The 16,535-nt window shown below is 36.5% G+C and overlaps 1 protein-coding gene across 1 annotated transcript in view; it reads left to right on the plus strand.

The window, feature by feature from the left end:
* HACE1 (HECT domain and ankyrin repeat containing E3 ubiquitin protein ligase 1) overlaps positions 1 to 16,535 on the plus strand; it is a 135,418-nt gene that overhangs the window by 89,367 nt on the left and 29,516 nt on the right. Inside the window, exons 18-19 of the mRNA XM_011996088.1 lie at positions 2,125 to 2,274; positions 2,804 to 3,000. Of these exons, the coding sequence (XP_011851478.1) occupies positions 2,125 to 2,274; positions 2,804 to 3,000 (347 nt within the window). The remainder of the gene's footprint in view (positions 1 to 2,124; positions 2,275 to 2,803; positions 3,001 to 16,535) is intronic.

A 16,535-nucleotide genomic window follows, 5' to 3' on the forward strand; every position in this document is an offset into this window, starting at 1 on the left:
AACTGCGCATAGTGGCATGTGCTTGTAGTCCCAGCTACTTGGTAGGGTGAGGCAGGAGAATTGCTTGAACCCAGGAGGCGGAGGTTGTAGTGAGCCGAGATCGTGCCATTGCACTCCAGCCTGGGTGACAGAGCAAGACTCCATCTCAAAAAAAAAAAAAAAAAAAAAAAAAAAGATGATAACCTGTGTTTTGTAATGTGGTAAGAATTCAGTTAGCTAATATGTGAAAATGCTTTGTCGGTGCCTGGCATATAGAAAGTATAAATATTATATGCTATTATTATCATTACATGAAAATGATATTATTGTATACTAGGATTTTTCTGAGAGCATGAAAACAGTTGGGGGAGTAACAGCTATATGTATGTTTTTTGAACTTAAAATTTATCATAAACTTTTAATTCTATTTAGAATTTTCAAGTTAAAAACTGTTACTCCTTTTCTGAAGATTTTCTCCCTATATGTTTCCTTTTTTTTTAAAAAAAGTCTCCTTATCCTTTTTAAGTATCTAGATTTCTCAGAAAGTAATTAGAGAGGGAATTAAACACAGAGCTAGGGGAGGAAAATAGAGTCATCAAAAATCTTTGTAGCCCTAATCATTCATTCTTTTAACAGGTAAAAAATATTTGTGGTTATTCTCAGAATATTATATTTTTGAGATTATGATTATATTTGTCTTTGAAGTCTGCCTTTATCTCACAAAGCTTTGCTTTGGCTTTTAATATCAAGTCTTGCTTCATGACAGGGAATTATTCTCCAAAGGTCCTTAACAGTGAATGATGAGACTCACATGACTTATTAATACCATAGGCTTCCAAATTTGTACCTTAATATCTAAATAAACTAGTCAACAGTTTAACCTGGTGTCAGCACTGAGAAATCAAAGATCAATGAAACACAGAGTGAATTATTGTCAAAATGACTAAACATTTAACTTTCCAGCACATTTCTACCTTTTATTTTTCTTTGATGCTATTTCATTAGGTTTATCAGTTACTTCTTTTAGCCCAGGCATTTACAATAGTAGTATGTAGCATGAGCTCATTATGTCTTTGCTGAATGAATGAGTGAATTTGTAATATGAATTAGTGGCCATCACGGAAAAATAGGAAAAATAGGAAAAGAAAGTTATTTAAAGTTGAGGTTTTGGCATTAGGTTTTAACTTTCAACTAGTAGTATTTTTTTTTGAGACTTTTCTTTTTTTATGGTGGTGAAATACACATAAAATTTACCATTTATATTGTTTGAAAGTGTACAATTCAGTGGCATTTAAGTACATTTAGTGTTGTGCAACCATCGGGCACTATCTATTTTCAGAGCTTTTTCATCACCCCAAGCAGAAATTCTGTACCCATCAAGCAGTCTCTCCCATATCCCCTTTCCTCAGCCTGAGGTAACTACTGATCTACTTTACCTATCTATAAATTTGCCTATTCTAGATGTTTTATAAAAGTGGATTCATATTCCATTGCACTGGATTTTCATTGTAATTGGTAACTATTGCCCCGCATGTTTACTTTCACCTCAGAGGTAATTGTTAGAAAGACTTGGTTACCTTGTGGACTGAGGTGATTTTCTAATCATTGTTAACAGGCATCAAGTTCGTTGACTAGGCCTGTCACTTAACAGTTGTACATTTACAATTTTTAGCTATTCTCATAGCGTTCTACTCCTGAAGAAGCAAAAAATACTTACTGCACTGGCACATACGGATGAATGGGATAATGTCTGTCCTAGCGAATAGCCTATTGCCATACTGCCTAGGAAACTGTGTATATGTGCTTGTGTGTGTGTGTGTGTGTGTGTGTGTGTGCAATCCTCTGCTGTATTATTTCCGGAGTGTCTCTAATGATCATCCAACTAATTTCAGTCAAAAGTACTCTAAAATTTTCTCTCTGCTGTAGATTACTGTGATAAATATGTGTGAATTAATGGTTATCTATACTTACAATTCTACTTACCACCTGTTATATATTCCACAAAGAACATTTCTCTGGAAGTTTGTACACAATGTCACCTTAGCTTTGCTGAAGTTGTATGTGAATTAGTTTATCTGCATTGAAGTGATCTTTCTTCTGCATATAGATTCTTAATAATATATTATTTTGTATTTATTTCAATAGGAACAACTTTTCAGCCTAATAGCAACTCTTACGTAAATCCTGATCACTTGAACTATTTTCGGTTTGCTGGGCAGATCTTGGGATTAGCATTGAACCATAGGCAGCTGGTCAATATTTACTTCACACGATCCTTCTACAAGCACATTCTTGGTATGGCTCTATTATTATTTCTGTAGACATTTATTTATATTGTTTTCCTTTCAGTTTGAGGAAAACTAGATAAGCAGTAGCATTTTGGATGAGATAATTTTTATTTTGATTGGAGACCATCTATATATGTAAGGCATTTGAGGTTTGAAGGAGAAAAAAAATGACCTACCTTTTTTTTTTCCAAACACTTTCAGCTAAGTTAGTTTTTTTTTTCAATTTTAGTGTGTGTATGTTTATGCTAAGAATACATTTCAATATGAATATACTTAAGATAATTGGCACTTTTGAAGTTTATAATAACTTCCTGAATAGCTATTTCAAAGAAAGATTACATTGTAACAATGTGAAAGAAACACAGGCTTAATTTAACAGACTTTCAAATTCAGGAATCCATTTAAAATATGCTGTGAATAGGATTATATTATATTTTGCAGTTTTGCAGAATATCTGTAGAGGGCAGTATTTTACCATTAAATAGATAAGGGAAGGCAGAAACAGACTATAACTGTTGTATGTTTGCATTTTTTAGGTATTCCTGTAAATTACCAAGATGTGGCATCCATTGATCCAGAATATGCCAAAAATTTGCAATGGATTTTAGATAATGATATAAGTGATCTGGGTCTAGAACTAACTTTTTCTGTTGAGACTGATGTATTTGGAGCAATGGAAGAGGTGCCTTTGAAACCTGGGGGTGGGAGTATTCTTGTGACACAAAATAACAAAGTGAGTATTTCAGTTTTTACCTTAACCATTGTTTGTAACTTGGCTCTGATAGTTTGCTAGTTACTCTAAATTCTTCTGACGCTTGTAGAAAAACTAAAGTATCATAACAGATAAAACATTTAAGTTAATAAAACCATCAAATGTTAGATTTTGAATTAGAAAGGATTATTTTGATAATTGTGCTAGCTGTGCTGAGGTGGTTCCTAAAAAAGTCTAGAGCACTTCAGCTGATAATATAAATTGGGCATATGCATTTTGAGAAATTTGATTAGAAATGTAAACTTAAATGAAGATAATATTTGCAAAAATTGCTCTTTCATGTTTTTAAAGTGTGATATTAAATAATTCTAATAGAGAAAAGAAATGCCAGTGTTTAAGCTTTCCACATACTTTTGGGATCCAGTAATTTTGTTCGACCTTTTGATATTTTTTTGACTTTATAACTTGATTATTTATTTATTGAGATGAAGTCTCACTCTGTCGCCCAGGCTGGAGTGCAGTGGTGTGATCTCGGCTCACTGCAACCTCTGCCTCCTGGGTTCAAGCGATTCTCCTGCCTTGGCCTCCTCAGTAGCTGGGATTATGGGGGTGCACCACCATGCCCAGATAATTTTTGTATTTTTAGTAGAGACGGGGTTTCACCATGTTGGCCAGGCTGGTCTCAAACTCCTGACCCCAGGTGATCTGTCCGCCTCAGCCTCCCAAAGTGCTGGGATTACAGGTATGAGCCACCACACCTGGCCTTCTTTTTATTTATTATTACATCTCCTCTATACGTTTTATTTAAAAATCTTTGCATGTGTTTTAAATTTCACTGTTCAAAGTCATAATATGACTTTAAGATTTAATACGGTTTGATGTTTTAATATGTTATATGGGATATTTGGAATTAGAAAATATCGTATAATTTCTAGTTCTGTTGCTTACAAGTAGCAACTTCTGGTTAAACAATGCTGAACTCCCCCTTTTTAAGCTGAATTATAATTCCAAGACATCTTCAGAATCAATTAGCTATAAGAAACAATGTTCACTGAGCCATTTTTAAAACTATAGATTTAGTAAAATGTGGATTATTTTAAAAAGGGTTATGTTTAACAGTTCTTCGAATTCAGTTTTCTGTAGAGTTGGGATAATAGTACCTCCTATACAGAATTGTTATTAGCATTTTGTAAAATGAAAAACACAGCACAAAAATTAGTTGTATTGGGTAGTTTTCTATAAAAATAGGTTCTTAGTTTCAGATATATAAAGAGAATTAGAAACTTATTAGCAAGCTACGTAATTTTACCTTTTGAAACTTAAGATACTATAGTATACAAAAAAAATGACATTGAATTCTTGGAAATAAAGTCAGGAGCTGAGTTCTTTCACATTCATACTTAGAAATTTTAAATTCTACTCTCTCATTTTACACGAAATGACACTAGGCCTAAAGAATTAGTGGCAAAACTGGGGCCAAAACCCAAGCCTCCTAATTTCAAGTCTAATGTTCTTCATACTGTATGCAAAATTAGTTGTGTTGAGGAAGAACTTACTTGATTTTTAATGTAAATCATGTTAAGCTGTAGAAGATTACAATAGTAAAACACTTAAATTAATTTTTAAACCTATTTGATTTGCCAGTGAATGAAAATATTTTTAGAATCTTTTTTTAGATTGTTCACCTTGTAGCATGTTTATTTTTTTATTTTACACTGAAGACCTACCCTCCGTTAAGGGTAATGAAGTCACAGAATCTTTATTAAGCAAATGATTGTCTTTGATAAGAGAACTATAAACATGATTCTTATCTGTGAATACTATATCTGGGTGAGATTTGTCACTCCTTTCAGTTATATTTTATATGACAAAGTAGAAAGATCCAGTAAGAATGATATTCCAGTGCTTTGGGAAGCAGAGGGATTGCTTGGGGCCAGGAGTTCCAGACAAGCCTGGGCAACATAGTGAGACCTCGTCTCTACAAAAAATAAAAAAAATTAGCCAGGCCTAGTTTTATGTGACTACAGTCCTAGCTATTCTGAAGGCTGAGGTGGGAGGATCACTTGAGCCCTGGAGCTCGAGGCTACAATGAGCCAAGGTGACACCACTGCCCTCCAGCCTGAGTAACAGAGCAAGATCCTGTCTCTTAAAAAAGAAAAAAAATGTTTGTATGAGGTATATCTATATTTATACTTGCATATCCTAGCAGCACCCCCTCTTACTATGACATGATTTTTGTTTAGATTTTTAAAATATTGTTAATTTTTTTATATTTGTGTATTTTAATGAAATCTAGAAAGAAGGAAAATATTGACTAAATAAGAATAAGAATATGCTCACGTTCCTCAATGTGAGCCTTCACATTCCTCAATATACCCTTCATTGTGCATCTCACCAGAGGCGGGAATACTATTTTAATATTAAAGAGCTTGAAACTTTAGTTTCTCAGTTTAATACTGTATATATTTACATTTTGTTTAATTGCTTGTGATTAGAGGCTAACTTTTTAAAATAATTAGGAGTGTTAATAGCAGGGTCTTGATTATTAATGTTATACCTTCTCAGCTTTCATTTTTTTTGGTATAAACATTTCTTGCAATAAATTGAGCCTCTTTTTTCTAATGTTACCAGTATAGTAATTGTGTATCAAATTATTGAGGTTTCAACACATAGTGCCTATTTAATAAGCAACCTGATTCATATAAAACTCTTAAAAATCTTTAGAAACACATCACATTTTACCTTGCTTAAAATTGTTAAGATATTCAATTTACAAAATGTTACTTTAAAATTTTCAAACCCTGTTTCTTAGAAATACTATTGATTTTTGGTTCTTTTTTTTTTTTTTTGCTTATACATTCTGTTATGAACTTTTCTGTTACTTTAGAGTCAGCTTTTTACTTTATAGGTAGAAAGTTTTTTCGTCATGTTTAGAGTTCAACTTTTGTAATTTTGAACTATTGAACCTTAAATGACTTGCTAAACTTGTTAGAGGGCCTGTGTAAACCGATCTCCATGTGGGGGAGGCACTTATTCCCAAGTTTTATTAAAAGACTTTGGTGATTATAAAGTGAAACTAAATAGATGAAAATACCTTTAATTTAAAAAGCAATATGTTAAATAAATACAAGTAATATAGGCAGATGTATATATATGTTAGTTCCACATTTGAAATATAATCTCTTAGTTAGAATATGGCCTCTTTTGCTCATATTTTCAATTCTAGTGTTTAAAATTGAAGCTATAGGGGTTTAAATGTTAGCTTCACTTTTATAATATTAGTCATAAAGTTCTTCCAGGCTGGGAGGAAAAAAAAGATAGGAGTAAGATGGAATGGGGCAGGATATCAGGGAATGGATGAAGTGGTATGGAAGTTGAATTACAGAGGTGAAACATTAACTGGTCAAGTAGGAGTAAGGATGGGAAAAAGGAAATGCTCTGGGCTTACAGGAAGGCACAGAGGTGACAGAGCATGCTGTGTTTGGGAAACCACAAGTAGATCAGAGTTGTGGAACTTAGCTTAGATTGTAAAGTAAGCAAGTAGAAAAAGATGATGTGGGGAAGGGAGAAAGTGACCAAATTCTGAAAGACTTTGCATCCACAAGTAGTACTTTGAAAATTATTCTGAAGTCTGTGGAGATGATTGCAGATGTTAAAGAGGGAAGTGACATGATCAAATTTCAGTTAAAAAAAAAAAAAAAAAGAAAAAGAAAGAAACAACTAAACTCAGCTTTGAGTGTGAAGAATGGGTTGAAATGGGGTGGTACTGGAGTCAGGACAACTGAGAGGAGGCTGTGGCATTTTGGTTTGGGGAAGCATGCATGAGGAATTATGTAAGGCAAGTGGCAGTGAAGATGGAGAAAATGTGATAGCTTTTAAGCTTTTGAGGATAATGGAATTTATAGAACTTGGTAATCGGGAAGATGAGAAAGAGGAAGGACTCAAGGATAACTGTCACTGTTGTGGATTGGGCCACCTAATGTCTGATAGTGTTGTCATCCTACTCTTCATCAACTTCATTATCATTAGTTCTGTTTTTTAGTGATAATAATTACTACTTATTGAGTACTTTGTGTGTTTCATATATCTGAACCATGTTCTTTGTGTTTCTCATTTCCTGTAACAGCCTCTTGAGATAGCTATTTCTCTCTATTTAGTGTGGAAACAGCCTTAATATTAAAACATTTGACATTCATTAGGTTTTTATAATGTGCTAGGCACTGTTTGATGTGCCTTATGGGTATTATACTTAACTCTGTGAGGTGGAGATACCCCTTTCTACATGTGAGGAAACAGAAGCGTATAGGAGCTAAGTAGCTTTCTCCATGCAGTCTGTAAATTTCAAGCCTGCTTGTGCAGGGGCCATCCTAGTCTTCTCTGTATGGTTCCAATATTAGCATATGTGCTGCTGAGGCAAGCACTCAAGCCTGCTTGTAACTACAACACTGCTTTTCTTTAGAAATTAAATAACTGCCCAAGGGCACAAAACTTGTAACTGATGTTTTCTTATTTTAAATGGATGTCTGTAAGACAGTGTAACTGCTAGGTTTCTCATTTACTAAGGCAGTGAATATGAGCAAAGTAGCAAATACAAATTTAGTATGTTTTGTCGATTTCATTTTAATATGGTTTTATTGCTAGTCTTATATGATTAAATTTTTAATGCTAGCTTTGCATGATTTATTTAACATACACATTTAATGCACATACAAGCACAAAATGGACTTTTATCCATAGATTATTGACTTAAAGTGGATTCTTTATATGCATCTTTAGAAAAGTATACAGGTTGAGCATCCATAATTCAGAGTACCCCAGAGTCTGAAACTTCTTGAGTACTGACATGAAGCCATAAGTGGTAAATTCCATACTTGATCTCATATGACCGGGGGCACTCAGAACACAAGCATACAACATACAGTTGTTTCAGCATCCCCAAAGGGAAAAAGACCCTCCCAGCCCCCTTGTGCTGCATATATATTTTTCCTTCAACACACCAAGATTCCCTCATGCAAGCATGCCCACAAGGGTAATAAAATGACACACATGCAGGTCGGATATGCCAAGCGCTGGTTCCCCACAGTGCCCCATGTGGGGCCAAGTCCTGTGTGCATTTGTGCATTACTCACGTATTTTATTTTATTTTGCTTATATTCTGTTCTGTGGTGCAGAGATATTGTTGGGAATGTCAAAAAGGCCTGCAGATACCCCTGTGGGTAACAGTGACAGGAAAAAGAGGGAGCATTTGTCTTTATCCATAGCACAGAAAGTCAAGCTGTTGGAGAAACTGGACAGCGATATAAATGTGAAATGTCCTACAGAAGAGTATGGTGTTGGAATGACCACATTATATGCTTGAAGAAACAAAAGAATAAACTGTTGAAGTTTTGTGCGAAACTTGATGAAAAGAAGTTAATGAAAAATAGAATAACACTGCATAAAGCTAAAACTGAAGATCTCAATTATGTATTTAAAGAGTGGATTTGTCAGCATAACAGTAAACACATGCCACTTAATGGTATGCCGATCATAAAACAAGCAAAGATCTATCATAATGAAGTGAAAATTGAAGGGAACTGTGACTTTTCAACAGGCTGGTTGCAGAAATTTAAGAAAAGACATGATATTCATTTTTTAAAGATTTGTGGCAATAGAGCTTCTGCTGATCACAAAACAGGGGTGAAATTCATTGAGGAATTTGCCATGGTCATTGCTGATGAAAATCTGATGCCAGAACAAGTCTATATTGCTGTTAAAACATCATCACTGTTTTGTTGTTGTTGACTCAGAAGGACACTGACTACAGCTAGTGAGACAGCCCCTACGGTGATTAAGGCTACCAAGGACAGAATAAATGTGCAGGGATGTGCTAGTGCAACCTGCAAATGTTTAAGTGTAAATTTGCTGTGATAGGAAAAAGCTTGTGTTCTCAATCTCTTCAAGCAATGAATTTCTTACCAGTCCATTATTATGCTAGCAAAAAGGCATGGATCACCAGGGAAAATACTTTATACCAGTGGCTTGTGTTTACTGCAGGGAAGCTGGACTGCATGGTGACTGCAAGACTTTGTTATTCCCAAACAACTGCTCTGCTCATCATCCAGCTGAAATTCTTATCAAAAATAATGTTTTTGCCATGTACTTTCCCTCAAATGTGACTTCATTAATTCAGCTATGTGACTGAATCAGTCACATTAGATCAATGAAAAATAAATACAACACTTTATTGCATAGACTGCTAGCATCAGTGAACAGAATTGTAATTATGCAAGGTTTTCAAAGGGAGTTTAATATGAAGGATGTTGTATATGCTGTTGCCAGTGCTTGGAACACAGTGAGTAAAGACACAATTGTGCATGCCTGGCATAATCTCTGGCCTGCAACTATGTTCAGTGATGTTGATGAGCAAAGGTGTGACTTTGAAGGATTCTATATGTCAAGTGAAAGAAACGATGTCTGACTGCCCTACATATCCAAAAAAATATACCTTCAGAGTTTGTTAGTGAGCAGAAAGAAGTGGATATTGAACAAGTTTGTAACACTGGTTATGAGGCTCCAATTGCTCATTCATTGATGATGAAATAACCAAAATTGTTCAGAATGAAGGTGGTGGTGATAATAGTGATGATGAAGATAATGTTAAAACTGAAGAAGTGCCTATAGTTGACATGGTGAAAATATGGCATTCACAACAACAAGAAATCATGTTAATTTATAAAATCAAAGAGAGGTTTCTAAGGCAAACACCATTGTTAATGAGGCAGATAACCCTAGAGGAAACATTTAAAAATTCATACAGCAGAATGACTCCTCATTCCTAGAAGACCCACTTGCTGTTCTCTCAATTGCTTCTTCTCACCTTAAAACATAAAATAGTGTACAGACCGGGCACAGTGGCTCACACCTGTAATCCCAGCACTTTGGGAGGCCGAGGTGAGTGGATCACCTGAGGTCGAGTTTGAGACCAGTCTGACCAACATGGTGAATCTCCGTCTCTACTAAAAATACAAAAATTAGCTGGGCATGGTAATGCATGCTTGTAATCCCAGCTACTCGGAAGGCTGAGGCAGGAGAATTGCTTGAACCCAGGAGGCAAAGGTTGCAGTGAACCGAGATCACAGCGCCACTGCACTCCAGCCTGGGCAACACAGTGAGACTCTGTCTCAAAAAGAAAAGTAAATAAAAAGAGGTGCACAGTACTTTTTTTTTTCTCCAAGATAAAGTCTTGCTGTGTCACCCAGGCTGGAGTGCGGTGGTGTGATCTCTACTCACTGCAACCTTTGCCTCCTGGGTTCAAGCAGTTCTGCCTCAGCCTCTCAAGTAGCTAGGATTATAGGCGCCCACCACCACACCTGGCTAATTTTTGTGTTTTTAGTAGGAATGAGTTTTCACCATCTAGGCCAGGCTGGTCTCGATATCCTGACCTCAAGTGATCCTCCCACCTCAGCCTCCCAGAGTGCTGGGATTACAGGCATGAGCCACTGAGCCTGACCTACAGTACCTTCTAATCAAAACAAAGCATTCCAAGTGGAGACGGAAAGCCTGTGGTTTTTTGTTGCTTCCGTTTAACAGCTGGTACAGATATTCTGGTGATGCCTCTGTGCTGCTTTAGCTACCCTGAACATGTGATGTTTTTCACTGTATTAATGGTATGCCTTTTTTATTTTTTATTTTTTATTTATTTTTTTAACCATTAAGTAGTTAGGTGTGAGTAAGTATAAGAAAATGATTGCTTATTGGTAGCAGGTAAATTCAGTCAGGAATGATGGTAATGTCAAACAACCACAGATTGTGTCCACATGGGTGGCTGAGATAGTGATGCCTTTACTTTCTGATGGTTCAGTGAAACCAATTCATGTAATTTAGACTTGGGTGTCATTCCCAAGATAACTCATTTTGTATATACAGATATTCCAAAATCCAAAACACTTTGAAATCTGAAATGCTTATGGTCCCAAGCATTTTGGATAAGGGATACTCAATCTGTACTATGAGATTTGTTTTTTTACTACTCTGAAAACTTTTAAAACAGATAGTGTAAGTCTACGGTTTTTCATGTTGAGTATACGTGTGTGCTATTAGGTGGATTTGAATGATTTTTTGGTGTCTTCCGGTCAACAATGAAAACACATTTTCCTTGCATTTTAGATAGTATATTCTAGAAATTCACTTTAAAAATCACCAGATCTATAAAATGGTAACCTGATCAGTATTTTCTTTTTTATTTGCTGGGAAATTTTTTATTTCTTATTTGACTGATTTTTTTTTTTTTTTTTTTTTTTTTTTTTTTTTTGACGGAGTCTTGCTCTGTCGCCCAGGCTGGAATCTGTCATTGGTGTGATCTCGGCTCACTGCAAGCTCCGCCTCCCAGGTTTATGCCATTCTCCTGCCTCAGGCTCCTGAGTAGCTGGGACTACAGGTGCCTGCCACCACGCCTAGCTAATTTTTTGTATTTTTAGTAGAGATGGGGTTTCACCGTGTTAGCCAGGATGGTCTTGATCTCCTGACCTCGTGATCCACCCGCCTCGGCCTCCCAAAGTGCTGGGATGACAGGCATGAGCCACCACGCCTGGCCTTTTTTAAAAAATTATACTTTAAGTTCTAGGTTACAGTTGCAGAATGTGCAGGTTTGTTACATAGGTATACACGTGTCATGGTGGTTTGCTGCACCCATCAGACCCTCACCTACTTTAGGTATTTCTCGTAATGTTATCCCTCCCCTAGCCCCCCACCCCCAGCAGGCCTTGGTGTGTGATGTTCCCCTCCCTGTGTCCATGTGTTCACATTGTTCAACTCCCACTTATGAGTGAGAACATGCAGTATTTGATTTTCTGTCCTTGTGATAGTTTGCTGAGAATGATAGTTTCCAGCTTCATCCGTGTCCCTGCAAAGGATATGAACTCATTTTTTATGGCTGCATAGTATTCCATGGTGTATATGTGCCACATTTTCTTAATCCAGTCTATCATTGATGGACATTTGGGTTGGTTCCAAGTATTTGCTATTGTGAACAGTGTCGCAGTAAACATAAGTGTGTATGTGTCTTTATAGTGGCATGATTTATAATCCTTTGGGTGTATGCCCAGTAATGGGATTGCTGGGTCAAATGATATTTCTAGTTCTAGATCCTTGAGGAATCGCCACACTGTCTTCCACAATGGTTGAACTAATTTATACTCCCACCAAAGTGTAAAAGTGTTCCTGTTTCTCCACAGCGTCTCCAGCATCTGTTGTTTCCTGACTTTTTAATGTTTGCCATTCTAATTGGTGTGAGATGGTATCTCATTGTGGTTTTGATTTGCATTTCTCTGATGACCAGTGATGATGAGCATTTTTTCATGTCTGTTGACTGCGTAAATGTCTTCTTTTGAGAAGTGTCTGTTCATATCCTTTGCCCATTTTTTATTGGGGTTGTTTTTTTCTTGTAAATTTGTTTAAGTTCTTTATAGAGTCTGAGTATTAACCCTTTGTCAGATGGATAGATTGCAAAAATTTTCTCCCATTCTGTAGGTTGCCTGTTCACTCTGATGGTAGTTTTAGATCCCATTTGTCAATTTTGGCTTTTGTTGCCATTGCTTTTGGTGTTTTAGACATGAAGTCTTTGCCCATGCCTATGTCCTGAATGGTATTGACTAGGTTTTCTTGTAGGATTTTATGGTCCTAGGTCTTACGTTTAAGTCTTTGATCTATCTTGATTTGATTTTTGTATAAGGTGTAAGTAACGGGTCCAGTTTCAGTTGTCTGCATATGGCTAGCCATTTTTCCCCAAACCATTTATTAAAAAGGGAATCTTTTCCATTGCTTGTGTGTGTCAGGTTTGTCAAAGATCAGATGGTATTAGATGTGTGGTGTTACTTCTGAGGCATCTGTTCTGTTCCATTGGTCTATATATGTGTTTTGGTACCAGTACCTTTCTGTTTTGGTTACTGTAGCCTTGTAGTATAATTTGAAGTCTAGTAGCGTGATGCCTCCAGCTTTGTTCTTCTTGCCCAGGATTGTCTTGGCTATGCGGGCTCTTTTTTGGTTCCATATGATGTTTAAAGTAGTTTTTTCCAATTCCGTGAAGAAAGTGAATGGTAGCTTGATGGAGATAGCATTGAATCTATAAATTACTTTGGGCAGTAAGGCCATTTTTACAATATTGATTCTTCCTATCCATGAGCATGGAATATTTTTCCATTTGTTTGTGTCCTCTCTTACTTCCTTAAAGCAGCGGTTTGTAGTTCTCCTTGAAGAAGTTCTTCACATCCCTTGTAAGTTGTATTCCTAGGTATTTTATTCTCTTAATAGCAATTGTGAATGGGAGTTCACTCATGATTTGGCTCTCTGTTTGTCTGTTATTGGTGTATAGGAATGCTTCTGATTTTTACACATTGATTTTGTATCCTGAGACTTTGCTGAAGTTGCTTATCAGCTTAAGGAGATTTTGGGCTGAGAAAATGGGGTTTTCTAAATATACAATCATGTCATCTGCAAACAGAGACAATTTGATTTCCTCTCTTCCTATTTGAATACCCTTTATTGCTTTCTCTTGCCTGATTGCCCTGGCCAGAATTTCCAATACTATGTTGAATTGGAGTGGTAAGTGATGGCATCCTTGTCTTGTGTGAGTTTTCAAAGGGAATGCTTCCTGTTTTTCCCTATTCAGTATGATATTGGCTGTGGGTTTGTCATAAATAGCTCTTACTATTTTGAGATACATTCCATCAATTCTTAGTTTATTGAGAGTTTTTAGCATGAAAGGCTGTTGAATTTTGTCGAAGGCCTTTTCCGCATCTATTGAGATAATCATGTGGCTTTTGCCGTTGGTTCTGTTTATGTGGATTACGTTTATTGATTTGTGTGTGTTGAATCAGCCTTGCATCCCAGGGATGAAGCTGACTTGATCGTGGTGGATAAACTTTTTGATGTGCTGCTGGATTTGGTTTGCCAGTATTTTATTGAGTATTTTTACATTGATTTTCATCAGGGATATTGGTCTGAAATTCTCTTTTGTTATGTCTCTGCCAGGTTTGGTGTCAGGATGATGCTGGCCTCATAAAATGAGTTAGGGGGGATTCCCTCTTTTTCTGTTGATTGGAATAGTTTCAGAAGGAATGGTACCAGCTCCTCTTTGTACCTCTGGTAGAATTCGGCTGTGAATCCGTCTGGTCCTGGACTTTTTTTGGTTGGTAGGCTATTAATTATTGTCTCAATTTCAGATTGATGTATTCAGAGATTCAACTTCTTCCTGGTTTAGTCTTGGGAGGGTGTATGTGTCTAGGAATTTATCCATTTCTTCTAGATTTTCTAGTTTATTTGCATAGAGATATTTATAGTATTCTCTGATGGTAGTTTGTATTTGTGTAGGATTGGTGGTGATATCCCCTTTATAATTTTATTGCATGTATTTTATTCTTCTCTTTTTCTTCTTTATTAGTCTTGCTAGTGGTCTGTTTATTTTGTCGATCTTTTCAAAAAACCAGCTCCTGGATTTATTGATTTTTTTGAAGGGTTTTTCGTATTCCTATCTCCTTCAATCCTGCTCTGATTTTAGTTATTTTTTGTATTCTGCTAGCTTTTGAATTTGTTTGCTCTTGCTTCTCTAGTTCTTTTAATTGTGATGTTAGGGTGTTGATTTTAGATCTCGCCTGCTTTCTCTTGTGGGCGTTTAGTGCTATAAATTTCCCTCTACACACTGCTTTAAATGTGTCCCAGAGATTCTGGGACGTTGTGTCTTTGTTCTCATTGGTTTCAACGAACATTTTTATTTCTAACTTACTTTCATTATTTACCCCGTAGTCATTCAGGAGCAGGTTGTTCAGTTTCCATGTATTTGTGCGGTTTTGAGTGAGTTTCTTAATCCTGTGTTCTAATTTGATTGCACTGTGCTCTGAAAGACAGTTTATTGTAATTTCTGTTGTTTTACATTTCCTGAGGAATGTTTTACTTTCAATTATGTGGTCAGTTTTAGAAAAAGTGCAGTGTGGTGCTGAGAAGAATGTATATTCTGTTGATTTAGGGTGGAGAGTTCTGTAGATGTCTATTAGGTCTGCTTGGTACAGAGCTAAGTTCAAGTCCTGGATAACCTTGTTAACCTTCTGTCTCGATCTGTCTAATATTGACAGTTGGGTGTTAAAGTCTCCCATTATTATTGTGTGGGAATCTAAGTCTCTTTGTATGTCTCTAAGGACTTGCTTTATGAATCTGGGTGCCTCTGTATTGGGTACATATATATTTAGGATATTTAGCTCTTCTTGTTGCATTCATCCCTTTACCATTATGTAATGCCCTTCCTTGTCTGTTTTGATCTTCTTTGGTCTAATGTCTGTTTTATCAGAGATCAGGATTACAACCCCTGCTTTTGTTTTTTTTTTTTTTTTTTTTTTTGCTTTCTATTTGCTTGGTATATCTTCCCCCATCCCTCTTTTTTGAGCCTTCGTGTCTTTGCAGGTGAGATGGGTCTCCTGAATACAGCACGCTGATGTGTCTTGACTCTTTATCCAATTTGCCAGTCTGTGTCTTTTAATTGGGGCATTTAGCCCATTTACGTTTAAGTTGTATTGTTATGTGTGAATTTGATCCTGTCATTATGAAGCTAGCTGGTTATTTCACCTGTTAATTGATGCAGTTTCTTCATAGCGTCGATGGTTTTCACAGTTTGGCTTGTTTTTGCAGTGACTGGTACCAGTTGTTACTTTCCATGTTTAGTGCTTCCTTCAGGAGCTCTTGCAAGTCAGGCCTGGTGGTGACGGAGTCTCTCAGCATTTGCTTGTCTGTAAAGGATTTTATTTCTCTTTCACTTATGAAGCTTAGTTTGGCTGGATATGAAATGCTGGGTTGAAAATTCTTTAAGAATACTGAATATTGGACCCCACTCTCTTCTGGTTTGTAGGGTTTCTGCAGAGAGATCCACTGTTAGTCTGATGGGCTTCTCTTTGTGGGTAACCTGACCTTTCTCTCTGGCTGCCCTTAACATTTTTTCCTTCATTTCAACCTTGGTGGATCTGACAATTAATGTCTTGGGGTTGCTCTTCTCGAGGAGTATCTTTGTGGTGGTCTCTGTATTTCCTGAATTTGAATGTTGGCCTGCCTTGCTAGGTTGGGGTTCTCCTAGATAATATCCTGAAGAGTGTTTTCTTTTTTTTTTAAATTATACTTTAAATTCTAGGGTACATGTGTGCAACATGCAGGTTTGTTTACATATGTATACTTGTGCTGCACCCATTAACTCGTTGTTTACATTAGGTATATCTCCTAATGCTATCCCTCTCCTCTCCCCGCACCCCACGACAAGCCCCAGTGTGTGATGTTCCCCTTCCTGTGTCCAAGTGTTCTCATTGTTCGGTTCCCACCTGTGAGTGAGAACATGCGGTGTTTGGTTTTCTGTTCTTGGCGATAGTTTGCAGAGAATGATGGTTTTAGTTTGCTGAGAATGATGGTTTCCAGCTGCATCCATGTCCCTACAAAGGACACACACTTATCCTTTTTTATGGCTGCATAGTATTCCATGGTGTATATGTGCCATATTTTCTTAATCCAGTCTGTCATTGATGGACATTTGGGTTGGTTCCAAG

The sequence above is a fragment of the Mandrillus leucophaeus genome, unplaced genomic scaffold, assembly GCF_000951045.1.
Source record: "Mandrillus leucophaeus isolate KB7577 unplaced genomic scaffold, Mleu.le_1.0 Scaffold501, whole genome shotgun sequence".
Lineage (NCBI taxonomy): Eukaryota > Metazoa > Chordata > Mammalia > Primates > Cercopithecidae > Mandrillus > Mandrillus leucophaeus.